Raw genomic sequence first — 25996 nt, 5'->3', positions numbered from 1 at the left:
ACCTCCTAGTTCCAAAATATTTTACATTTGTTATCACCTTAAATATTAGGATTATTGCTTGATAGAGCTAAAATACTTTAAAGTCAGATAGCTATGAGTATCTATAGAATTTTGTAGTTACCAATTTTGTCTTAAAACTTGTTTTTGTTTTAATTTTTTATGAATCAGGGCCTCTGATTCTTAATACTGTTATGTTGTAAACTCTGTCAGGGTCAGATACAAGTACAATAATTGATTCTATATATCTAATCTCCTATATAAAGACTTAAACAGTGTCTTTTTCTTCCTTAAAAAATTTTTTTTTCAATCTTCCTCATATCAGATTTGAACCTGAAGGGAGAGATGCATACAGAGAAACACCATATGTAATTGACTATAACAGGAATGACTTTTGGAATAGATAATAATTACTTATCTGAAAAGATTGTATGAATTTACTATTGTAGATTAATTTTACTAGTTTTGTTGTTGTTTGTGTTTTCTCATGTCGACAGGGTTGCTTTAGACACTCTTGCTGCATTGCTAAAATCAAGTAAGTTTTTAAATACTAGAAATACTAGATACTATTTTTCCAAGTATTCTATCTGCTGTTTTAAAGAAACTGGAAATGTAGATTTAGTCTGTAGTTATAAAGCAGTTTGTTATAATTTAATGTCAAAGTTGATTCTATCTTTTCATATGGTTGATCGATACACATCATAGCTAATGTCGTTTATTGAGCTATAATGTAGTACATCTATGTAATTCATTCCGGTACATTGACTTTCTTTTTATAAGTTCATTATATAAATATAAAGTCCTGTTAATAGAGGCAAGTAACATGTAAATATTATATAAGTATCATCTTTTTAAAAGTGAAGCTAACATGATATTGAGGATATTTACTGCGAAGAATATTGTGAACAACTACTGTATGTTGAACACAAATGATTTTCATTTAGAAACCTCTTATTAAAAATTTCATTTCTATCAAATTCAAGTTTAAATCATTAAAAATGACAGTTAATGTAAATTTACAAACTAAAGTAACTGTTTTATCTTCCAAATTGAAGCATTGGAGTAAATGTGTCTTATGATATGATTCCTTTGGAGAGAAATTTATCTACATTATATGTTCTCTCTCTCCAAGGTACTCAGTATCTGTGGTTTAAATACAACTTTTGTTAGCACTTCCATTCTCATTGGTTGATTAAATTAACATCTTAACTAACCACAGTAACATTTAGTCCTAAGGTTCTGAGGGCTTTCAATGTTATTTTTCCCCAAAACTGTCTATAAAGGGTGACACCAACTTGCCCTTAAATTTGAATGACCAGAATTGTTAACTTGAACAGTAGCAAATGATTAATTGATTGAAAATCTGGTGTTTGGTAAAGTAATGATTTATTACATTTATTAAATTTAAAAAGTCATCTTAGGTATTAGTATTATATACCAGAGTATATAAAATTCAGTTAACAGTTTTATCTTTGAAATGAAATGTGTGGTACTCAATTAGATGAACCATGTAGCTTTATTTTCATATATGATGTGATAAACTTTAGACCAAGATCAGAATACTTGGATTAATTTTAAAAGATGTTTGTGGCCTGGCTCTGTTGTGCCCTTTGTGGTTCAAATTGTTATTTAAAGATTAATTTTTAAATTCATATAGGCATATATTTTTGAATTAGAGTAGATTAAAATAGCTATTAAAACTGAAGCTTATTAATTTTCAGAATCACTGATGACAAAATCACTAAGTCAGTAGAAACTAAAACCCTCATAAGTTTCAACTATTTATAGAAATTGGTTAATCTAAGAGGACTGAAATCTGGTATCTTGCGTTTTAAATAGTAATCTTCTTTTTTACTCCCTCCTTCAAAGGAGGATGGTGGACAAACATACCTGTTTTACTCCATCAGGTAAAAAAAGTAACTGACCAGTAGGATGAGTCTAGTTTATATTTGGTATGTTTTCATAGGGCACATGGCTCTAAATAGAATAAAAATTTAATAATGCATGATAATGTTTAGTAGCACCTGCGTATTTTTAAATGCACTGTGGCATTTTGGAACATTCTCATTCATTGATTTTTTTTTTTTTAACTGCTTTCTGGGAGGGGGCAGTTATTTACTTTGAAAGGGTAAATGAGAGGAAAAAAATAAAAGGGTAAATAAGGCTACTGTAATAACCCTGAGCTAGTATAAAGCAAAGAACATGTATACACACAGTGCAGAAGGACAGGCAGCCTAGGTGCCATCGCTAGAGTATGGATGAGATGCTGCAGTCTAAAGGGGAACCTGAGTTATCTTTTAACTGGAGCGGGAAGAAGAGACATAGGTTGATAGTGAGTTAGGTGTCCTGAACACATGAATAAAAACCCCTTTACTAAACTTTCTGGTTGTGCTCAGTTGCAGATTGTACATAGCTCTGTTTACTTTTCTTCATTCAGCACCTGTGTTTGAGTTACGGGCAAGTTTCTTATTTGATCTTTAATAAAGAATTTAAATATTTCACATATATACCATTTAGGCTTATAATGTCTTTTAAGAAAATCATATTCACAGCTAGTAAACTAAAGGTTTATATACTCCAGGTGGTGTAAACAAAGTGTATATTCCTTTAAAATACATGAAACTACTGTTAGTCAAAACTGTTGACCTGATTGTGTAAATAGCCACAACCTTGGCCAACTAGCTCTTGAAGACACAGAAGAGGTTTTAAAGCGTTTATGTAAGAAAGCCCCTCTCCCCACCATGTGAATTTCTTCCAGCTCCCTAAAGTCAGAACAGGGTTTCTGAGAGAGCATTAGTAGTTTGTTGACCTCAACATCTTTATGTTTTAGGTACATATTAGCAATTTGGAAGCTGTAGTAACTCTTTCAGGTAACTAAAAGCAACAGAGCCTTACCTTACTATTACATTATCGTAGTGCCTATGCCATGAGCCAGGGTAAACTTAGGTTATGGAGAGATTGGAATTTCTTTGTGACTAAACAAGCTTGGATGGGTTGGTATTCGACATTAGTTTGTGTTCCTATCATTGGTGCCCCTATGTGGTACGGAGTGGCCCCGGAATGTTGCTATGATAGGGTTCCCCGACTGCCATTTTAGTGAAATGTACCCTTTTGGTTAATAATCTAAAATATTAACACTTTAATAAAATAGATCAAATTTGTGGATTTCTGTTAATTCTACCCCAGTAAAATCAACCATTTACAAAAAAACCTCTTTAATGTAGTTTTTATTACATTAGATAATTAATGACCAGAAAGCAGTAAAGTGCTCTTCACATTTCATTTACTAAAAGTTTTGTAAGTATTTTTAACTTAGTGTTGTTATGGCATGGATATTTATATAATTGTGGGGGTAATTAAAGCAGGTGATTTCAGTGGAAACACATACAGTTTGTAATAGAAGCTACAATCCAGTAGAGTTAATTTCAGTGGAAACAAGGCTTATAATAGACGTTACAATAATGACAATGTAGTTTGCCATCTGGGACTTTTCATTTATTTTGTTAGAGAAAAAAATATTTAAGTATGTGGCTGCTATGTATATGTTTTTGAAAAAAAACTCATTGCAATATTGTGGTGATATTTTTAATTTAATTTATTCTACCATTTTTCTCTTGTCATTTAAAAAATGTTCTTTCTCAATTTTCTTTTGTTAAAGAAACAAACGCCAGAAGAGCTGTAGACAGAGGATATGTCCAAGTCCTTTTAACAATTTATGTAGATTGGCACCGCCATGATAACCGGCATAGAAACATGCTCATTCGGAAAGGAATTTTACAGAGTTTAAAAAGTGTTACAAACATCAAGTTGGGAAGAAAAGCATTTATAGATGCCAATGGGATGAAAATTCTGTATAACACTTCACAGGTGAGTTTTTAAATTTTCTTCCTATTACTGTGGTTATGTGTTAATGATATTATTTGGTTCTTAAGAAAATTTAGTACTCTTTTTTTTTTTTTTAAAGATTTTACTTATTTATTTGACAGAGAGATAGCGAGAGCAGGAACACAAGCAGAGGGAGCGCGGGAGAGGGAGAAGCAGGCTCCCCACTGAGCAGGGAGCCCGATGTGGGGCTTGATCCCAGGACTCTGGGATCATGACCTGAGCCGAAGGCAGACGCTTAACGACTGAGCCACCCAGGCGCCCCCAAAATTTAGTATTCTTACAAATACTGAAAAAAGTGTGATAAATATGTTTAAGAAAAAATCTGAAAATGAAAAGGCATGATAAACCTTTCTCACGCGAGCTCCTCAGACTGAGTTGGAGAAAGTGCTGAGTGCATATCTCTGCAATATGAGATTTTAGGTAAAAGGAGGATGTATAAATCCATCCACTGGGCAGGAAGGGAATCTGTAGAGCCATGTTTGCTAAGATAGGCAGTTGGCTGTACTCAGTTTTGCATGTTCCCCTCATAAGATATTTATGGATCTTTATAGCTGGTAAGGCAATTCTGTTGTTTGTGAGTATTGTCAATGTCTTCCTTCTGGATAGAGCATTTTTACACAGAGAAGGTACAAAAGTGAAACCTGGAGTTAGGAATCCTAGTTCTGCCAGCCATCTTAACCGTAAACCTTCTTGACAATATCTTTAGCGAGAAGACTGTCAGCTCTGGGCAGTGGGGATGTTACAATGCAACCATTTTGTTTATAGAAGGTTATAGTTATTAGAAAGAAATCTGTCTTTTAAAAATTGCAGCCAGTCATCCTGGTTGTGCCCTCCTGGTCTTGCACACAACTGTCTCTTTCTACATGGCAGTAGTTACGATACCTGAACACACAATTTATGTTTACCCTAAGCTTTTTCTTTTCTAGATCAATCATATGCACTTGTTTTTACTATTCCTCATGTAGACAGTGATGGATAATTGATCTATCAGGAAGAGTTGGGTGACCTTGTTTATGCCACTTAATATTTCTGAGCCTAAATTTCTCATCTGTTCTGACAGGTCAGATGTGAAAATTTATATTGAAAATTTTATGGGATATGAAAGTGCTATCTAAATGCCAGTAGTGTTTTATGTTATAGGTTCAGATCCCCTGTCCATTAGCCTTTGTCAAGATTGGATACCAGGACAGCGTATTAAACTCTTAAAACTTAAAATCATGGTATTCAGACTATTTTCTGTAAGTTGAAGAATCAACTTATTAGAGGTGCTATTGTATGATAACTGATAACAGTTTTGAGAAAGGCTCAGCCAGTGCACATTCCTTTTTATTTCTTACTCCTTTCTTACTATCTTTTTTACTTAATGTTTCTTTGCTTCTTCCCTTAAATTAAAAATAATTTTTATTTTATGCCCTAGGCTTGCTAAATGCCTTGTAGGTCATTCATAGATATTACTTAGCACAGTAGTCCCCCCTTATCTGTGGGGGATATGGTCCAAGATCCCTTGGATCTTAGATGCCTGAAACCTTGGATAGTACTTCACCTTATATATACAATGTGTGTTTTCTTATACATACATATCTGTGATAAAGTTTGAATTAGGCCCAGTAAGAGATTAGCAACTAATAATAAAACAGAACAACTGTAACAATATACTGTAGTAAAAGTTAAGTGAATGTGGTCCCTCTCTCTCAAAATATCTTATTGTACTGTACTCATCCTTATGTTGAGGATGTGAGATGATAAAATGCCTCTGTGATGAGATGAAGTGAGGGGACTGATGTAAGTATGCTGTGTTATAGCATTAGGGTTAGTATTGACCTTAGGTCAGAAGGAAGATCATCTGTGCTGGACCACAATTGACCATGGGTAACTGAAACCAGGGATGAAGTGGGACTAATATACTTTGGTGACTTTTGGTGCCAAAGATGGTACTGATTTCTGCTTAGTTAAAATATTTTAGGAAAAGTATTACTAAATTTGCCACATGAAGTTCTTACTTATGAAGAGATACTTCTGAATAGGCAAAGCTATTTTATAATCATATTACATTAAAATATTGGTTTTTGTGTATTTGTCTCTTGAAAATTATTGATGTATTACTTTATGAAGTAATGTAAAATTGATTCACTTATTCACCAAAGGCATATTATCTTTTTTCTTTCTTTTCTTTTTTTATTTTTCTTAAAAAACAGGAATGTTTGGCAGTCAGGACCCTTGATCCTCTTGTCAACACCTCCAGTCTGATAATGAGGAAGTGTTTTCCTAAAAATCGCCTGCCACTCCCAACGATTAAAAGTTCTTTCCATTTCCAGTTGCCAGTTATTCCTGTGACTGGGCCTGTGGCCCAGCTCTACAGTTTACCCCCTGAAGGTAAGACTGCATGTTTACTGCTGGCTTTCAGTGGTTCTTGGAATTGTGTGACTGTCGACTTTTTTTTTTTTCCTCATTTCTAGTTCCTCAGCAAAAGAGACCTTAATGAACACAATAAACTTTCACATTATATTTTAAGTTAAATATTTCTTCAAATATAAGAAATTGAGTTCTGATAATTAAAGGCAGTAGTATGGAATGTGTTATATATATGTAAATGTGAATTTAAAAAAATTTAAGCATTACATAGGAACATTATTTCATAGTTTACATAAATTTTCAAAGGATAAGAGTGTAAACATTAAATGTTTAGGTAGTTATATTTGGGCTTACATTTATAACTTTTTGGTGAACTTCATTTTTTTTTAAGTTAATACCTAATCACCAAAAATGTTATTTTTTTATTTTTATTTTTTTTTAAGATTTATTTATTTATTGGAGGTGCAGAGCCTGGAGATTGACACAGGGCTCAATCTTAGGACCTTGAGATCACGACCTGAGCCAAAACCAGGAGTCAGTGGCTTAACTGACTGTGCCACCCAGGTGCCCCTGCATTTTTTATTATAAAATAATTCATCTCTCTTCATAGAGTTTCTGCATATTCCCATGAAATTTCTATGGCAAGAATTCAAGAATTTAACAGATGACTCACTGATAAAAAATTGAAAAGAGAAGGTAAAATGTACTTTAAGAAGCATAAAAAAATACTAGTCCAAATTAACAGAGTAATTTCTTTCTACTGAGATCAGGTTCAACTATTTAAATAATACTTAAAAATTTTACAATTTCTACTACCAGGATTAGTTTCCTTATGTAAATTCATAGTTCTCCTAAGAAAAAGGTTCAGTGTTAGTGTATATGGTTCACAGAAGTGTTTTCTAATGATTTGGAATTTGCATATAAATATGTGTAGTATTATAATGCTTGGGAAAAGGGAAGGTGAAAATAGAAAAATGCCTACCAATATTCTTCTTTTTTAAAAAATTTTTTAATTTATTATTTTTTATTATGTTCAATATAGCATATGAACATATGCATAGCATATAGCGTCATTAGTTTTTGGTGTAGTGGTCAGCGATTCATTAGTTGCGTATAACACCCAGTGCTCATCACCACATGTGCCGTCCTTAATACCCATCGCCTGGTTATCCCATCCCCTCACCCCCCTCCCTTCTGTAACCCTCAGTTTGGTTCCTAGAGTCCAGAGTCGCTCATGGTTTGTCTCCCCCTCTGATTTCTTCCCATTTAGTTTCCTTCCCTTCCCCTGTGGTCCTCCGTGCTATTCCTTATGTTCCACATATGAGTGAAACCATATGATAATTGACTTTCTCTGCTTGACTTATTTCACCTAGCATAATCCCCTCCAGTTCCATCCATGTCATTGCAAACGGTGGGTATTCATCCTTTCTGATGGCTAATATTCCATTGTATATATGAACCACATCTTCTTTATCCATTCATCTGTGGAAGGGCATCTTGTCTCCTTCCACAGTTTGGCTGTTGTGGACATTGCTGCTATGAACATTGGGGTGCAAGTGCCCCTTCTTTTCACTACATCTGTATCTTTGGGGTAAATAGTGTAGTTGCTGGGTTGTAGGCTAGCTCTATTTTTAATGTCTTGAGGAACCTCCATACTGTTTTCCAGAGTGGCTGTACCAGCTTGCATTCCCACCAACAGTGTAAGAGGGTTCAGACACTTCTCCAAAGAAGACATACAAATGGCTAACAGACACATGAAAAAATGTTTGACATCACTAGCCATTAGAGAAATACAAATCAAAACCACAGTGAGATACCACCTTACACCAGTTAGAATGGCAAAAATTAACAAGACAGGAAACAAAAATGTTATGGTTTATGCTTAACAAAACTTGCATGTGACTTACCTAAATGAAAATAATGAAATTATTAGAAGTTGGCTGTTTGCCATTTCAATACAATACTGGGAACATAGTAAAAGAAGTAAGAGTTGAAATCTTAATGTGGGGAAAAAGTAGAATTTTGGGGGGTAAGATCTAGTAAAATGGAAAAGAGAGTGTAGTCTAGACTATTATTAGAATTTCTAAAGTATTTTCTCATCAGTTGATAAATTTTTTGCAATTTCAATTACTTGAAATAAGTGATGTAAGAGAATTTTCAGGTAATTATAATTAGTTTTATTATCTTTGATGCAGATTTATTAGTGGTATGTATCACAGAGTACACTGTATGATTTTTTTTAAAAGTATTTTATTATTAAAGTGCACCTTTAGTCTATGCAAAATACCAAGATGAATTATTCAGAAACTTCCTTTAAAGGGTTTAAAAAGTCTACAACTCACTATGGGACTTGAGTAAGATAGTGGAGTGAAAATAGTGATCTAATTTCTTTCCCATTGCATTTAAAACTACCAACAGACTTTAAAAATAGGGCAAAATCTGTACCAAAAGTGAAAACAAGGTAAACAGAAGCATTCTCATGAAATAAACATAGAAATGCACCAAACATCGTGGAGGTGTGAATATATTAAAGAAGAGCATCAGTTCTCTACTCACCCCTCCGTGAGTGCAGTGTGCCTGTCTCCGAGTTGAGGCGCCGGTAGCACCTAAGTTGGACGGACAATCAAGGAGCAGTTGGAGTCCTTTTCTCTCCTGTATCTCAGTGTAGGATTATGGGAGTTTAAGTGGTGGTTGTAACTGGTAGAAAGCTGGGGAGACTTCTGTATGATACAGCAGGTGATAATACTGGGAGGAGATAGGATATAGGATTTACCCCATAGTGTTCTTTATTCAGTGTACAGAATAATCACATATGAGGTGAGAAAGCTAACTTCTAGTGCAGTGAATTCACCAAACATGGGGAAAAAATGACAGAGAGATGATATTTTTCTGAGGGCTCCTTTCCTGTCTCATCTCAGACTAATGGATCACTAAATTAGAAAGGGGGATTTACACTGACGGACAAGTCTTCATGATTAAGATGTGAGAGGAGAGTTTTGACAGCATCTGTGCAGACACAAGGCACATACCCTCTTTCTGTTCACCATTTTTCATATATCAGACTTCATTACATTGATCACAATTTTCATTATTTTTTACCTTCCTCAGTTAGAATATAAGTTCCATGAGGATAGAACTGTTTTTTTCCTTCATTTTATCCTCAGCATCTATTAGACAGAGTTAGTGTACACTTAACATTTGTTGATGAAGGAATTGAGCTGACCTCAAGGCTTAGTCTGTAGAACATTAAATGCCAAAAGATGTGAAGCAGCATCTTACAGAGGTTTTGAGGAGAGTCCTGATTCAAGATTTCTGAACATTTATTAGTTGCCATTCATATGTGAAGGTGACATATTCTTAGGTATATAAGGGTTTGGAAGTGATTACCCAGGTACCCTTTCTGAAGTAATTACACGAAATACTACTCTAGTCTGGCCAATGATGAATTAAGATGACAAGAATAGAGACAACATGGTAGCAGAATCATTGTATTAAACAGTACAAATTGTTAATTATGTAATACTAAATAATTGTAATACTGTTTTGAAATACATCAACCAACTCTTGGCCAAGGATACATAATACACAGTTATAACAAACTGGGTTTTTTACACAAACTAAAATTTTTATTATTTATATTATATATGTTTGTATTGATAGAGTTCCTGTTCTTAGGAATATTACACTATTCTTGCATTTCTAAAATAATTATAGGAATAGTGGTTCATATATGCATTTTAAAATGTAAAAGTACTTTTGAAACAGAGATCCTTAGCCTGGGAACTATTGACTCATAGGAATCCATGGATGGACTTCAAAGACTATGAACACTCTGAAATTCTGTATAAATTATGTATTTTTTTTCTTGGGAAAAATTCTTGAAGAGGCTCATTTATTACTGTTATAGAAAAGCAGGGAAATTTCAGAGACACACAAAAATCCTGAGAGCACTAGATACAAAGCAAGAACCAAAAATCATCTTTGGTAATAAGATATCTAAATGGATAAAATACTCTGACTAAAAGGAGAAGAATTGACTAGGAGGCAAGATGGCAGAAGAGTAAGGGACCTCGTTTCATCTGGTCTCTTGAATTTAGCTAGATAACTGTCAAATCATTCTGAACACCTATGAATTCAACCTGAGGTGTAAGAAAAGAATTGCTGGAATTCTACAAATAGAAAAGCAACCACTTTTTTTACAAGGTAGAAGGTTCAGAGAAGTGAATCTGAGGGTATATATTGGAAGATAAATGGCAGGGGGGTGGGGAGCCTCTGAAAGCTGGCTTCCAGAAAGTGTTATAGCACCAGAGTGCAAAATGGAAATTTTTAGAAGTCTGCTCCAGTGAGAGACATCCCTTCCTGACAGGTGCTCAGGTGGCGAAGCAGGGCAGAATCCTAGGTGGGACAGTGTGGTCTCAGGATCCGGTCACAGAAAGAACGGGGGTGCCTGAGCCGGCAGAGTTCCCAATCATTGGAGTGGAGAAACAGGCTACAGTCGGAGAGGGATCCCTGCCTAGGACTCTCCTATGTTCTCTCTCTCAAGGAGAGCAAGAAGACCCTAGCAGCTTTTGCCTCTTAGGATCCCTCTAGCCCTAGGTACCACTGCCACTTGAAGACCTCCATAGTATTGGCCACAGAGGAACCTCCCACACTCAGTGTTGACATTGACCTCTGCTGACAGAGCTGCATGGGGATTATGCTGCTGTGCCTTCCCAGGAAGCAAAGATACTACATCTTCCCCCAGTCTGTGTGTTCACAGCTGTTTTCTGGCGAAAGTCTTTCCCCACCCAAGCCAATCAGTCCTAAAAGACTGGAAGAAGCAACTGCATCCTTAAATGGGGTAGTAAAGTATCCTCCAGACTGAGAGGGCACTTTGAGACCAAAAAACTATGCAAGCCAAGCCCTTCCATACCGTTTATAGAGTTTTTTTCAGGGTAACTTACTGACAAGGTCAGGCAATCCAGGTGCTGCTACACAGCTGTTCTCGCCCAGGCCAGACCTTAATCCACAGCTTTTATAGAGCAGGGGGCATTTGTGGTGTGGTCAAAGGGTAGTTATTTAAAGTGGTGCCATCTGTGCACCACTTTAGGGAAGATCAGAACAAGCCTTCCTGCTTTATGGTCAGGGCATAACGGCCCTGACGGAGATCATTGCGTGGACACGGACAAGATGGAGCGCCGAAGATGCAGTCAGTGTGATTAGCACTCCTACGCAGACCAGTATCCCTGGTGAACATAGATGCAGAAATCCATAGCAAAGTAACAGCAAACTGATCTTAACAACAAATTAAAAGGATAATATACCATGATCAAGTGGAACTCATCTCTGGGATGCAAGGACGTTTCAACATCCATAAGCTAAAATGTGATAAAGCACATTAACAATGAAGGATGAAGATCATATGATCATCTTGACAGATGCAGAAAAGAAATTTGACAAAGTTCAAAATCCTTTTATGATAAAAACTCTTAACAAATTGGGTATAGAAGGAATGTTCCTCATCATAATAAAGACCATATATGATAAATCCGTAGCTAATATTGTGCTTAGTGATAAAAAGTTAAAAGCTTTTCCTATAAGATCGGGAAGAAGACAAAGATACTGTCTCTCACCATTTCTATTCAACACAGTACTGGATATCCTAGCTAATAATAATTAGGCTAGAAAAAGAAAGAAAAGGCATCCAGATCATATAGGAAGAAGTAAACTTATCTGTTTGCAGATGGCATGATCTTATATATACAAAACCGTAAAATCTCTACCAAAAAACTCTTGGAACTAATAGACAAGTTCAGTAAAGTTGCAGGATATACAATCAAATATATAAAAATCAATTGTGTTTCTATACAATTACAGTAAACTATCTGAAAGAGAAATTAAGATAGTAATCCTATGTACAGTAACATTGAAAGTAATCCTATATACATTGAAAGCAAAATAGGAATAAATTTACTAAGGAGCTGGAAGACCTGTACAAGACATCGATGAAAGAGATTGAAGAAGACACAAATAAATGGAAAGATATCCTCTGTTCTTGGATTGGAAGAATTAATATTGTGAAAATGCCCATATTACCCAAAGTGGTCTACAGATTTAAAGCAATCTCTTTGAAAATTGCAATAGCATTTTTCACAGAAATAGAAAAAACTATCCTCAAATATTATGGAACTACTAAAGACCCCCAGGAGCCAGAGCAATCCTGGGAAAGAAGAACAAAGCTAGACATCACAGTTCTGGATTTCAAACTATTACAAAGCCATAGTAATCAAAACAGTATGGTACTCAGAGCAGGCACATAGACCTCTAGTGGGATGGAATAGGTAGCCCAGACAAACCCATGCATATGTGGTCAGCTAATTTTTGATTAAAGGCACTAAGAATACACAGTGGGGAAAGGACGTTGTTTTCAATAAATTGTATTGGGAAAGCTAGATATCCACATACAAAAGAATGAAATTGGATCCTTGTCTTATACCACTCACAAAAAATTATCTTGAAATGGATCAAAACTTAATTATAAGACCTGAAACTGTAAAACTCCTAGAAGAAAACTTGGGGGAAATGATCTTTGACATTGGTCTTGGCAGTAATTTCTTGGATAAGATATCAAAAGCACAAGCAGTGGAAGCTAAAATAAACAAATGGGATTATGACAAACTAAAGAGATTCTGTACAGCCCAGGAAACAATAAATTATAATGGCAATTTCAATTTATTGCCTTACAGGATGGGAGAAGGTATTTGCAAAACGTGTATCTGGGAATGGGCTACTGTCAAAAATATATATAAAAAAACCTCACACAGCTGAAGAATATAAAAGCAAGTAATTCAATTAAAAACTGGGCAAAGGACCTGAATAAATATTTTCCCAAAGAAGACATACAAATAGCCAGTAGTATATGAAAAAGTGCTCAACATCAGTAATCATCAGGGAAATGGAAATCAAAACCATAGTAAGGTATCACCTCACACCTGTTAGAATGGCTGTTACCAAAAAGACAAGACATAGGAGCTATTTGCAAGGTTGTGAAGAAAATGGAACCCTTTAACACTGTTGGTGGGGATGTAAAATGGTATAGCTAATCTGGATAACAGTATGGAGGTTCCTCAAAAAATTAAAAATAGAACTACCGTATGATCTAGCAATCCTGCTTCTTAGTATATATCCAAAGGAATTGAAATCATTATCTTAAAGAGAGATCTGTACACCCATGTTCCCTGTAGCATTATGTACAGTAGACAAATTTGTAAATAACTGTAACGTCCTTTGATAAATGGATAAAGGACAGTGATATATATGAATATTATTAAGATAATATAAAGGAAGGAAATCCTGCCATTTGCAGCAACATGGATGAACCTGGAGGGCAGTGAAATATGCCAGACAGAAAGGCAAATACTGTGTGGTATCACTTACATGTAGAATTTTAAAAGCCAACAAACAAAAAAAATGATTTTGTAGAAACAGAATAGAATGTTGGATGCCAGGAATGAGGGGAGTGGTAAATGGGGTGCTGGGATCAAAGGGTACAGATTCTCAGTTTAAGAAGATTAAGTACTGAGGATCTAATGTACAGTATGGTGACTATAGTTAATAATACGGTATTGCATATTTGGACATTTCCAAGAGGAGCTCTTAAACATTCATCACAGTTAACATTGTTAATTATGTGAGGTGATGGTTGTGTTAATTATCTTCATCTTGGTAATCATTTTACCATGTATATTTATATCAGATCATCACATTTGTACACTTTATATTACAATTAATATTTATTATTTCTTCTTCAATAGAGTTAAATAGTTTAGAAAAATATCCTTTTAAAATATTCCCTACTTTGTTTTAAAGCACTCAGTTACTTACCTGAGTACTCTTCCACTCTTCTTGCCTTATCTTGTCTCCCCCACAGCCGTGGTCCTCATGTACCTTTACATTCTGCGTATTCATTCTTCATCCCCATTCCTGCTGTATTGGTTCAGACAGTTACTGTCTCCTGTTAACTGGTCCCCTTCCATATATGTGCTCCCTCTCTCACACCTGCCAGAGTGATCTTTTGAGCAATGTTAAGTCAAATTAAGCCATTCTCTTCTTGAAAATTCTCAGTGCTTGTCTTGCATAGGTTAAAAATCTAAACTACTTGGTCCCTTCATTTTCTCATTCTTATTTGCCTTTCTTAGTACTTTCCCAAGTATACAAGTTTAGTTATACTTGCCGTTTTTCAGGGATATCATCTCAACTCTTTTTTTCTTAGAAGCCACACTCACCCACCCTGATGTTGGCCTTGAAAGCTGCTGTATTTTCTTCAGGATACTGCTTAATTACTACCTGTTTTGTGGAGTGATTACTCATATCCCCTTGACCTCAAGTTAGTTAGTTAGTTAGTTAGTTATTCTATCCTTTGTTTTCACAAACAAACGTTGCTTTCATTAATGTTTACTTTTGTATTGTAGTTACCTGTTTAGTCTTTTCTGCTCTTTAACCTTATATGCTCCTGGAGGACAGGGACTGTATTTACATATATTTTTAAAAATTCCCAGCACACAACACTACATACATGGCACATGGTAGCCATTGAAACAAATAAATGGGAAATCAGTTGTTAAAGGAATAAAATCAGTTTTTGAAATTTATCATGTACAGGAAATAAGCTGTTTCATTCAGGCTGTTGCAACAGAAGACATTCATTTTTAAAAATCGAGAACATCAGTAAAAACACCCATACATTTCTACAGTGCTTTTTCAAATTTTAGTATCTCATAGGTTTTCAACACCTAGGACAGCCTTAGAGACATTTTTAATAAGGAATTTCATTTACTTTTCCTTTGGTGATTAAAATACCAATGTTGTGTGTATATAGCATCCTTCCTTCGTATGTGCATGTTGTAGAATGCTTACCTCTGACCTACTTATAGCATGTTTTGTGTCACAGTGGATGACGTAGTAGATGAAAGTGATGACAATGATGATATTGACTTAGAAGCCGAAAATGAAACTGAAAATGAAGATGACGTAGATCAGAATTTTAAGGTTAGTATAAATCTCTATCTTCGGTCAACTTTATGTGAATTATATACGCAGTTGTAAAATAAAGATTGGGGAAATAGGTGTAGCTTAATGGTAGATTAATTGGTTTTGTCCGCATCTTTTTATTGTGATAACTGTGGACACTAAGGAAAGGGAAAATGAAAAATGATGTTGCTTTGAATGCATTGGTCTGAAAAGGTCCTTAAAATAACTTATTTTCGCTCTTTTTGACCAGGATAAGCTCAGGTAACTGATCTGACTTAGGTTTCAAAGTCTAAGGAAATCTGAGTTTGAAGGAAAGTGGTTTGAGACTCTAAGTAGCAACCTGTTCCTCTTTGAGCAGTCTTTTGGGGATATAAAAATAGTAGGAAAATAATCTGTAACTGCTGGATTTTTGGTAAGAATTAGTGTTTACATAATGATTCTTAGGTTTCAGTTAATTGGAGAAGAAATGGACAAAAGCGTTTATTGAATTGAAACAAGATAAAAAAATTATTGTTATATGTGTGATGTTAAGTAAAGAGGCAGGGGAGTTTTTAGAATTTTATGGCACTTTTGGAAGTGTAGAGACGATATTTGCTTTATTTAGTGTCAGGGGGTCATTTTAATATCTATGGAAAAATGCCTGCTTAACTCCTTCAGTTTTCAGCTGTTTAGCTTAGTCTTTTTTGGTGGGTGGGGAGGGATTCATTTGACCCTTGCCTGCTTGGCCCTTTTCTCTTGAAGTGCTACATCACAATTGGGTATTTGACCCTCTCTGGAGATAGAATGTTAAGATACTGGAAAGAGATACCCATTTTAATAGTAGATGTAGTTCCAGTTTCATTATCACCGAATGCAATCACCAAGGCAAGCTTTGGCAGAATTGTCAAGTTAGCCAATCTGGGCAGCATAATGGTCTGCATCCTTGCCTCAAGAAGCTAGAAAGAAGAGAAACAGTGCAGGCTCTGATTTTCAAGGCAAAATATCTGGGTTAACTGTGTGATTGTGGTTCTGGACTTGATATAAGTGGAAGAACTGTGGGATCCAAGTTATGAGAATTTAAATTCTGTTGTGTAAAGTGTTCTTTAGATAATAGAAGCTATATTAAAAATCACCTGTTTAGATTCTTTGGGAACTGAATGTTTGGGGATAGTAAAATTTCAGATTGCTGTTAAGTTTATACTTCAACGTATTTTGATAGAAACCTTTCTCTTTTGTGCTGTATGTTTCCATGTTGTTAAAAACATAGTATGTTGAGTATAATTTATTCTTTATGGCTCAGGGTCCTCATTAAGCATATCTGTTGTTGTGATCACTACAGATGTAAAGACAGATTGGTGGGGAAATAGAACTAATAGGAATTATAACAATGATTCTGATTTTGCTGCTTGGAAATTGTCAGTGTGTATGCATGAATACATACTTAAAAATTTTTTAAAAACCATATGAGGGTAAGTTACATATATTATGTATCATGGTCCTTTACCCCTAAATATGTTAGAGAATATTTCCTAAGAATAGTGGTACTCTCTTACATAACCACAATGCAGTTATCAACTTGATAAATTTATAGTGATATAACACTTTTTATCTGATCTGCCATCCATATTCCACTTTGTCAGTTGATCTAATAAATGTCCTTTGTGAGGTTTTTTTTTCCTTCTCTCTAGAATAGGAGCTAGCATCAGATATTGTGTTTAATTATTTTGTCCCTTAAGTCTCCCTTAATTTAGAATATTTCCATATTTATATCTTTGAAAAATACAGTTGTTGGCTGTATTATTCACTGGAGTAGCTGCGATTGCTTACATTTTCTCCTGCTTTATCTTAATACACAGTTATAATAATGAGAAAAAAATAATAGATTCAATTTATTCAACATCTAATCCTATTCTAGTCCATGCTCTTTTTTTAATTAATTAATTTTTTTTTTTTAATTTATCTATTTGAGAGAGAGAGAGAGAGCACAAGCAGAGGGAACAGCAGAAGGAGAGAGAGAAGCAGACTCCTTGCTCAGCCAGGAGCCCAACTCAGGGCTCGATCCCAGGACCCCAAGATCATGACGCAAGCCGAAGGCAGACGCCTAACCAACTGAGCCAAAAAAAAAAGCATGCTTTTTTTTTTTTTTAAATTGAAGTACAGTTGACATACTAATAAAATACTGACATACATACTAATAAAATACTGACATATTTTATTAGTTTCAGGTATACAGCAGTGATTTGACATTATGAAATATTCACCACGATAAGTCTAGTTAGGCCTTTTGCATTTACCATCTATGCTAGTCCCTGCTCTTTACCTATAGTAATTATTAAATCCTCATCTCAATTCTATAAGGTACATGATATTATTACCTCTGCTTTACAGGGCTAATAATTAGAAGAAGGAGGCACAGAATGTAGCTTATAAGATGTGGGGCCAGGATTCAGAATAAAGCAGTCTGATGTGAATGTCCACTCTCTCTACCACCATACTATACCAAAATGTTACTTTTTTTTTTTTAGGATTTTATTTCTTTATTTGACAGAGAAAGAAAGGAAGGGGAGAAAGTAGCAGAGGGAGAGGGAGAAGCAGACTTCCCGCTGAGCAGGGAGCCTGATGTGGGTCTTGATCCTGGATTCCAGGATCATGACCTGAGCCGAAGGCAGAAGCTTAACCAACTGAGCCACCCAGGTGCCCCAGCCAAAATGTTATTTATTTATTTATTTTTTAAGGACTACAGAATTGCTGGCTTTTTGAGACTGCTGAGCTGTATTATCTTATTTTTCTTCTTGACCACAGTTTGCCTTACTGTCATTGGCGGTTACATTTGGACTTAATTTTTCCTTTTTATCTAAATCTTGTTATTTATTTCCTGTGTCAGGTGAACCTGCTACATACAGGTTTAATATTTGTTTGTGTTTGATTGTGATTGTAGTTTTAGAGACTGTTTTTCCCTCACCATAGTGATTCTATTCTCTTTACCCCAGATTTTTCAGTTTTTGGAGCATTTATAGAAACTTGGAGGTTTAAAACACTCATCTCCAGTAGCCAGGACCTGTCAGAATATAAACTTCAATGCGTTCTTTTCCCCTCCTTTACTTGAGAAGAACTTTAAGCAGTGGTGGGGGGTGGTTGTGTTGTTTTTGTTTTTGTTTTCTAAGTCTGTCAGTAGCTCTTCATCTTTGTTTTCCCCTAAACCAAAACAGAATTTCCTGCTGTTGACCTCTCAAAGTGTAGTTTTTTTTCTCACGGTGCCTATTTTACAGATAAATTCATTTTTTTTTGAAAGTAGAGAGCAAATATGTAAGGCTCTATTTTCACAAAGTAGTATTGAATGTTGAATTCTGGTCTGTTTAGAGAAAGAATACTTTTGTAAACTTTTTGTTATTTTGAAAGCATTGTCTACTTTATTAGTGCCAAACAAGGAAATTATATATTTTGGTTCATCAATGCATAATTTAAAGGTCTATGAAATTACGCATTTGTGTCCTAATAATTATACAATAATTATACACTAACATGATACTCTTTAAATACAACCAGTGTTTATTATTTATGGCAAGGGAGAAAATCTTTTTATTGGTTATACAAATAATAGCTAAGTTCCTGAATATGAACTATGAGAAATATAAAATGTATTTTTCCTTTTAAATTACTTGGTAATATGGAGTGTATATATTTAGTCAGATACATGTATATAAAGCATTATAAGGATTGAAGCATGGTAGAATAGATTTAAGGCTAAAAGTAAGTTTACTCACTGAAATTAAAAGCCATTGAAAATTAGTAAGTGGTCTTTATATCTCTCTTTAGCAATGAAGATAATGATGAGTTTGTATTTGTGTGAGGCCAGATTTGTTGAAGGTCATAGAGAGAATAGCTTGGATGGTAGGTAAACCGACACTTGTCTTTCTGGCACAGTGTATATTAGGTCTTTGAACAGATACAGATTGAATTAATCCCAGATACATACCCTGTTTTTCTGAGGTCATACCTCCCCTTTAAATTTACCGTCTTCCTTCCTAAAGGGGCGTGGAAATAATTTCTGGCTGTTTTTCAATTTTTTTACTTTTTTTCCCCCCAGAAAAAGAGTGTGTGGTGACACTGAGCTTTTCTAAGGGAACTTTGTTGACCATGGAGTACGAGAGTACAGGGTAATCATTGGTTTGTCTTGAGACAGTGCATTGACCAACAGAGTATGCTCTGAAATCAATGATTAGTTTTACATCCTGACTCTTTGCACACTATGTAATTTTGAGCAAGCCCCTTAACCTCTCTCTACCTCGGTTTCCTCTTCAGTTAAATGGAAGTAATGATGCTATCTACTTCATAGTGTTCTTCTGCAGATTAAATTATGTAAGATCCTTAGCATAGTGCTTCTCACATTTTCAGTGCTTAGTATATGTTAGTTATTTTGATTATCACCACCACCATCATATATTTATATTTTTCAATTTAGTTTTTTTAAGTTTTACTACCCTTTAATATGAGTAAAACTATGGCAACTAAAGAGATTGAGGGGAGCATCCTTGAGTCTGGATCTTGACACTAGGTCTTCTATCTTGAGGAGCCCAAATACTATTTTCAACACAACAATGACCCAATACCAGCAAATTTCATTTATGGTAAAATTAGTACAACCTTTAGTCAGTGATTATTCTCTACATGTAATTAATAATTTGGAAAACTTTAATCTGAAATGTAGTCTGTAATTTTACCTTTTTCTTAACTGGTTACATTTTTATTATTTCAGAATGATGATATTGAAACGGATATTAACAAACTAAAACCCCAGCAGGAACCTGGACGAACGATAGAAGAACTTAAAATGTATGAACACCTTTTCCCTGAGCTTGTTGATGATTTTCAGGTATAAATATAGAAAGTACAGCATCTTAATTGATTTTAAGAAACAGTTCTTCTTTTTTGTTTTTTCTTCCTTAGGCCTGTAATCCCTGTTTCCCCTTTGCTTTTTATTTCTAAAATATGAAAGTGGTATTGCCTTTCTGGGTGACATTGGACAGTTACTTTAGCGTTCTGAGCTACAAACTACTTATCTGTAAAATGAGGGGACTAGCTCATTAAATTTTTGGACTAGCTTTTACATTTTTTCATCACTTTGGCTCATTGCTTTAATTGGCATAGTTTTTAAAAAATAATCTTTAAAATGGCATTTTAAAATCTTATGTTGAAGTCTTCTTTCTATCAGTTGCATCCAACTGAAGGGGGAGGTGGGAGCTGAGAAATTGCTAAATTAAAACTGAAGTCTCTGCTTGTTGGATTGTTTTTCCTGACAGTCACCATATAACTGGGGAATGTAGGGCCAGGGGAGAACAATGTGAAGTCTTTATATCTGAGTCGGTTCACAGGGAGAGTGACTTCTCATTAACATTTCTTACCCTCATTTATTTACTGGAATGTACTTACTTAGCGTGGGTTACATAGCAAGTAAACCGGATTGAACTGATGGCAATTAGTAGATAAGAGTTTCTTTTTTTTTTTTTTTTAATTTTTTAAATTTATTTATTCATGAAAGTCAGAGAGAGAGAGAGAGAGAGAGGCAGAGGCAGAGGCAGAGGGAGAAAAGCAGGCTCCCTGCCTAGCAGGGAGCCCGATGCGGGACTCGATCCCAGGACCCTGGGATCATGACCTGAGCCGAAGGCAGACGCTTAACCGTCTGAGCCACCCAGGCGCCCCAGTAGATAGAGTTTCTTATTCTCACTCAGCTGCCCCCTTATGGTGGGTACTTGAATAAGTCCCTGAAATTGCCTAGGATCTTAACCTATAAAATAAAGCATTCAAACCAGATAATCTCAGATTTATTCAGCTCTTACTACAGGCCCCCATGCCTCCCAAATCCATACATTTAATTCTTAGTTGCTTAAAGAAAAAGACTTTAATGTAAGGTTATATGTGGGAAATAAAAAAAGGCAGGACAGTTGACCCTTGGAAAACATAGGGGTTAGGGGTGCCAGCCTTCCAATAGAGTAAAAAAATCCATGTATAACTTTTGACAGCCCCCAAACTTACTTAATAGCCTACTGTTGACTGACATCCTTACCCATAATATAAGCAGTTGATGAACACATTTTGTATGCTATATGTATTATATATTGTATTTATACAGTAAAGTAAGCTAAGGAAAAGAAGACATTATTAAAATCACAAGGAAGTGAACTGTACTGTATGTATCAGAAAAGTAAGCTAAGGAAAAGAAGACGGTAAAGTAAGCTAAGGAAAAGAAGACATTATTAAAATCACAAGGAAGTGAACTGTACTGTATGTATCAGAAAAAAATCCGTGTGTGAGTGGACCCGCACAGTTCATACCTTGTTGCTCAAGGGTGGGCTGGGCTGTGCTTGCTAGCTAATGTTTGTATTTCACAGGTGTCATATTCAGGGCTCTCCTTAGGAACTTAGGAGCTTTGGATGCACTAGGAGCAGCAGCAGGTTGCCCTTCCTCCCCTCTCCAGTTCCTTGGCACTTTCAGAGATTTGGGGGATATTGGAGGGTCCTCTGAAATCCGGGGAACTAGAAGGAAGGCAGGGATAAAGGAGAGCGCTATCTGTCAAAAGAACAAGAATGCAGGAAGAGGCATTTGGGAAACGATACAGGGTGATTTTCTCCCACTGAACGTACCAGAAGTATCTGGCTACTCTTTCAACACCTTTGTGCCCAGCTAAAGAACTCAAAATAAAACCCTGGAGATAATAAATACTGCTAACTCAGTGCAGAAAAATATTGTGGAAGGGATTTAGGTGGGGAGGGGATTGATTATTATGTGAAGAAGTCACCTACTTTCTTCTCTCTGTATGTATAAGAACTATATAACATGTTTAAAAATGGTAAGAGTTTTGATGTGGGAATAAAGAAAAATAACTTTTTAAATGGGTGTCAAGGCCAGGATTTTGATTCTCATTCTTTCGCAGGCCACTTCTTTCTTGTAGGCTGTGACGGTGAGTTCTTGTGTGTCTGCCTGTTAATGCTTTACCTGGAACAGGCTACCCTTGATGGTTTCCTGCTCGGCACCTAATAGCCAGCCAGCTTGTCCTTTAGTTTGGCTGCTTGTAGGAGAGCAGGTTCCTACTTTTGGTCTGACTTGGCCAGGGTCAGATGGTGAAGACAGGTTTGTCAGAGTGTAAGTGCTCTGAAAAGTTTCCCCAAGTGAGTCACTCCTTTTTATTATGTTTAAGCAAAAGAAGCTGCTTCAAGTATTTCAGATAACATGTATTTATTAATGTGTCTCTCTATTTGCCATAAGGAAAAATGTAGAACAGCTGTATTTCTATAGCATGTGTTATGGGGAATAGCACATTGTCTTTTATTTACATAACTGGAAAATCATTTCTAAAGTAGTTGTGTTGGCACTTGACTATCTTTTGCATTTTTAAATTTCAGAGGAACGCATTGTTCAAATACTTTAGTCTCTTTTTTGAAGTGTGTGTTGGAACTATATCTAAACAGCAGTATTTAAGTGACATATTTTTGAGAATTAAAAATATTGGTTGGTTCCAGATAAGAAGTATTTGAAAGGATTTTTTTCAGCCATCATCTTATCAAATACTGGCAGATCATGACATATTAAACATAAATTAATTTCGATTATGACTTTTTCCATTTGGATTTGCATGTCATTTTCAGTATCAACCATTGGGGCTTAAAATTACTTGATGTGCTTGTTGGGATTCTGAACACCATCCACTTTGTTTCCACATGTGTAAGGCTATTATTCAGTGGCCAGATGGAGGCAAATTGAATGCATTTGAAGGCAAGATATAGAATTGTTAAAATAATTATCAGCAGACTTTTTGAAGGGCCTTACCATGCTTTTAAAACTATATTTATTCATAGTGACAATTACAGTTTTATATGCTTTTGTTTCTTAATGGCAGAATATTGGAAGTGTCAAAATTCTGAATTTTCACAGCTCTTTTTTCAAATGTTTGTGGTAGCATGATGACAGTTACCATATGGACTTTGTTTTTTTTTTTTTCCTCTTTTTAATTTGGTTTTAAATTTTTATTAAAGTTATGTGTGGACAGAATTTAAAGAGTCACATAGTTTTATATAGTTTAATCAGGAAAAACTGGGTCCCCTTCCCACTTGCTCTTTCCTGGAATCACTTTTAGCATGTTTTTGAAGTTGAAATCCCCATGTATCTAAATGGTAGGCTTACAGTGCCATCTCTTGATTTTCCTGCCCTTTTTTTTTTTTAATCTTTTTTAAAAAAAGTTTATTTTATTTTAGAGAGAGAGAGAGAGCAGGTAGGGGGTGGAAGAGAGGGAGAAATAGAATCCCAAGCAGACTCCCTGCTGAGCGCAGACCCCAACGCAGGGCTCTGTCCCAGGACCCTAAAAGATCATGACCTGAGCCAAAATCAAGAGTCGGACGCTTAACCAGCTGAGCCACCCAGGCATCCCTGAAATGAACTTTTAATAGTTATGAAGTTACTGATGATGTAAAGTTGCTTATCTCTAAGAATTTATGGCAAAAAAGTAAAAAAAAAAATATTAATGTAGCTAAATTAACTTTTGGTGACTTGCCTGGTGTCTTTTATTTTTATTTTATTTTTGAGAGAGGGAGAGCTCATGAGTCGGGGGGCAGAGGCAGAGGGAGGGAGAGAATCTTGAGCAGACTCCATGTCCAGTGCAGGCTCAATCCTACAACTTGAGATCACGACCTGAGCTGAAATCAGGAGTCAGCTGATCAACCTACCAAGCCACTCAGGTGCCCCTTGCCTGTCATCTTTTAAAAATCTTTTTACTTTCAACTTTTTGATATCCTTAGGTGTGTATCTTTTTAAACAGTATATAGTATAAACAGTATAGTTTATACTATAAACTACTATATACCACAGTATATAGTATAAACAAACAGTATATAGTTGGATTTAAAAAAATCAAGTCTGCGTCTTTGCCATTTAACTGGAGCATTTAGTTCATTTACATATAATTGTTACTGTATTTGGATTTATATTTATGAGATCTTATTTTGTGTTTCCATTTGTTTCATCTCTGTGTCTTTGTCTTTTTTTTGGCCTTCATTTGGATTGACTATGTTTTTGTTTCACTTTTTCACCCTAATTTGTTTGAAAGCTATAGTCTTGTTACTTTTTTTTATTTTAATCAACTTTGTTGAGATATAATTTACATACAATAAAGTGCATTCCTTTAAAGTGTCAGTTTGAGTATTGACACATATACAGAAATTCTAGCTACTCTTGATGTTGTAACATACATTTTTACTATTCTGACGTTAATTGGGACCTTTCTTCTTTCTTTTAATTATAAAAGGAAACTTGGGATACTTTAAGTATAATCACCTCCCAAACCAATGTACACACTTTTAATTTATGTTTTAACTCTAGCTTTAAAAAAAAAAATCCATATGATGGTACTGCTTTGTGTTTTACATTAAGTGTTTAAGATTTACAGACATTTTTACTACTTTTTTGTTTTTTACTTCTTGTTTCTCAGACCTTCAGTCTGACTTTCCTTCTGCTGGAATTATGTCTTTTAGTCTGTCTCTCTCTTTTGGTTTGAAAGTGTCTTTCAAGAATGGTTATTCTTGAAAGTTAGTTTCTCTGGCTAATTTTTAAAAGTCAGCTTTATTGAAGTATAATTTTACATGCAGTAAATTATTCATCTTTAAGTTCAGTGAATTTTGACAAATTCATACAACTGTGCAACCACCAACCCAGCCAAGATACAGAATTATTTCTGTCACCCCAGGTGTGTCCCTGGGCCCCTGTGTCTTTGTGGTCAGTCTCCTTACCTCCTGCCCAGGTAACTGCTGATCTGCGCTCTGTCACTGTAGGTTAATTTTGCCTGTTATGGAACTTCTCATACTGGAATCCTATGTGAATGTACTCTTGTTTAAGGCCTCTGTGTTCATCTTAGGGTTTTGCGATTCACTGATGTTATTGCATGTATCAGTGGCTCTTTCCTGAGTGCTGAGTAGTATTTCATTGTATGGAAGTACCACAATTTCTTTATCTGTTTACTTGATGAATACTGGAATGTTTGCAGTTTGGGGCTACTGTGAATAAAATTGATACTAGCATCTGTGTAAAAAGCTTTTTGTGGAAATTTGCCTTCATTTCTCTTGGGTAAATACCTGAGTGAAATCGCTGGGTAGTATGTAAGCAAAGTGTATGTTTTCGCTTTATATAAACACATTGTTTCTGGTGATTTTCAAGATAATTTCTTTAGCTTCATGCTCCACAGTTTCCTAGTAGTGTTGACTAAAGGCAGGTATTCTTTTTTTAAATCTTGTTTGGGATTCACTGTCTTTTGGAATCTGAGTTGTTTTCTCTTAGGGGTTGGAAAAACTCACCTCTCCTCCAGACACTGCCTTTTTTCTCTTTCTTTCTCTCTTTTCTTTTGGCATTACTAATTGGTTGTAGACTTTTTTACTCTCTTCCATATCTTTTAACTCTTTTTCATGTTTTCTTTCTCTTTCTCTATGCTGCATTCAACTAAATTCATTCGAACAGTCTGCCAGTTTTGTAATTTTATTTTTGGCTCTATCTAATTGGTCATTATAAACATCCATTAGATATTCAAACTTGTTTTATTTTTGGTTTTAGAAGGTTTAAAAAAAATTTGTTTCATCCCTCTTAAACTTTTTTTTTTTTTCTTTAAAGATTTTATTTATTTATTTGACAGAGAGATAGCGAGAGCAGTAACACAAGCAGGGGGAATGGGAGAGGGAGAAGCAGGCTTCTTGCCGAGCAGGGAGCCCGATGTGGGACTCGATCCCAGGACCCTGGG

At 35.3% G+C, this 25996-nt stretch overlaps 1 protein-coding gene across 1 annotated transcript in view; it reads left to right on the top strand.

The window, feature by feature from the left end:
* Positions 1-444: 444 nt before the first annotated feature.
* Positions 445-25996, top strand: part of AGTPBP1 (ATP/GTP binding carboxypeptidase 1) — a gene marked incomplete at its 5' end in the record, with an annotated part of 67502 nt that continues 41950 nt past the window's right edge. Inside the window, 5 exons of the mRNA XM_081804068.1 lie at positions 445-532; positions 3656-3864; positions 6078-6255; positions 15164-15261; positions 19979-20095. Coding sequence (XP_081660194.1) covers positions 445-532; positions 3656-3864; positions 6078-6255; positions 15164-15261; positions 19979-20095 — 690 coding nt within the window. The remainder of the gene's footprint in view (positions 533-3655; positions 3865-6077; positions 6256-15163; positions 15262-19978; positions 20096-25996) is intronic.

Source organism: Leptonychotes weddellii, chromosome 14 (genome assembly GCF_054177405.1).
Source record: "Leptonychotes weddellii isolate Sample4059 chromosome 14, ASM5417740v2, whole genome shotgun sequence".
Lineage (NCBI taxonomy): Eukaryota > Metazoa > Chordata > Mammalia > Carnivora > Phocidae > Leptonychotes > Leptonychotes weddellii.
The sequence above is the reverse complement of the archived record's forward strand: the minus strand, read 5'-3'. Positions and strand labels throughout refer to the sequence as shown.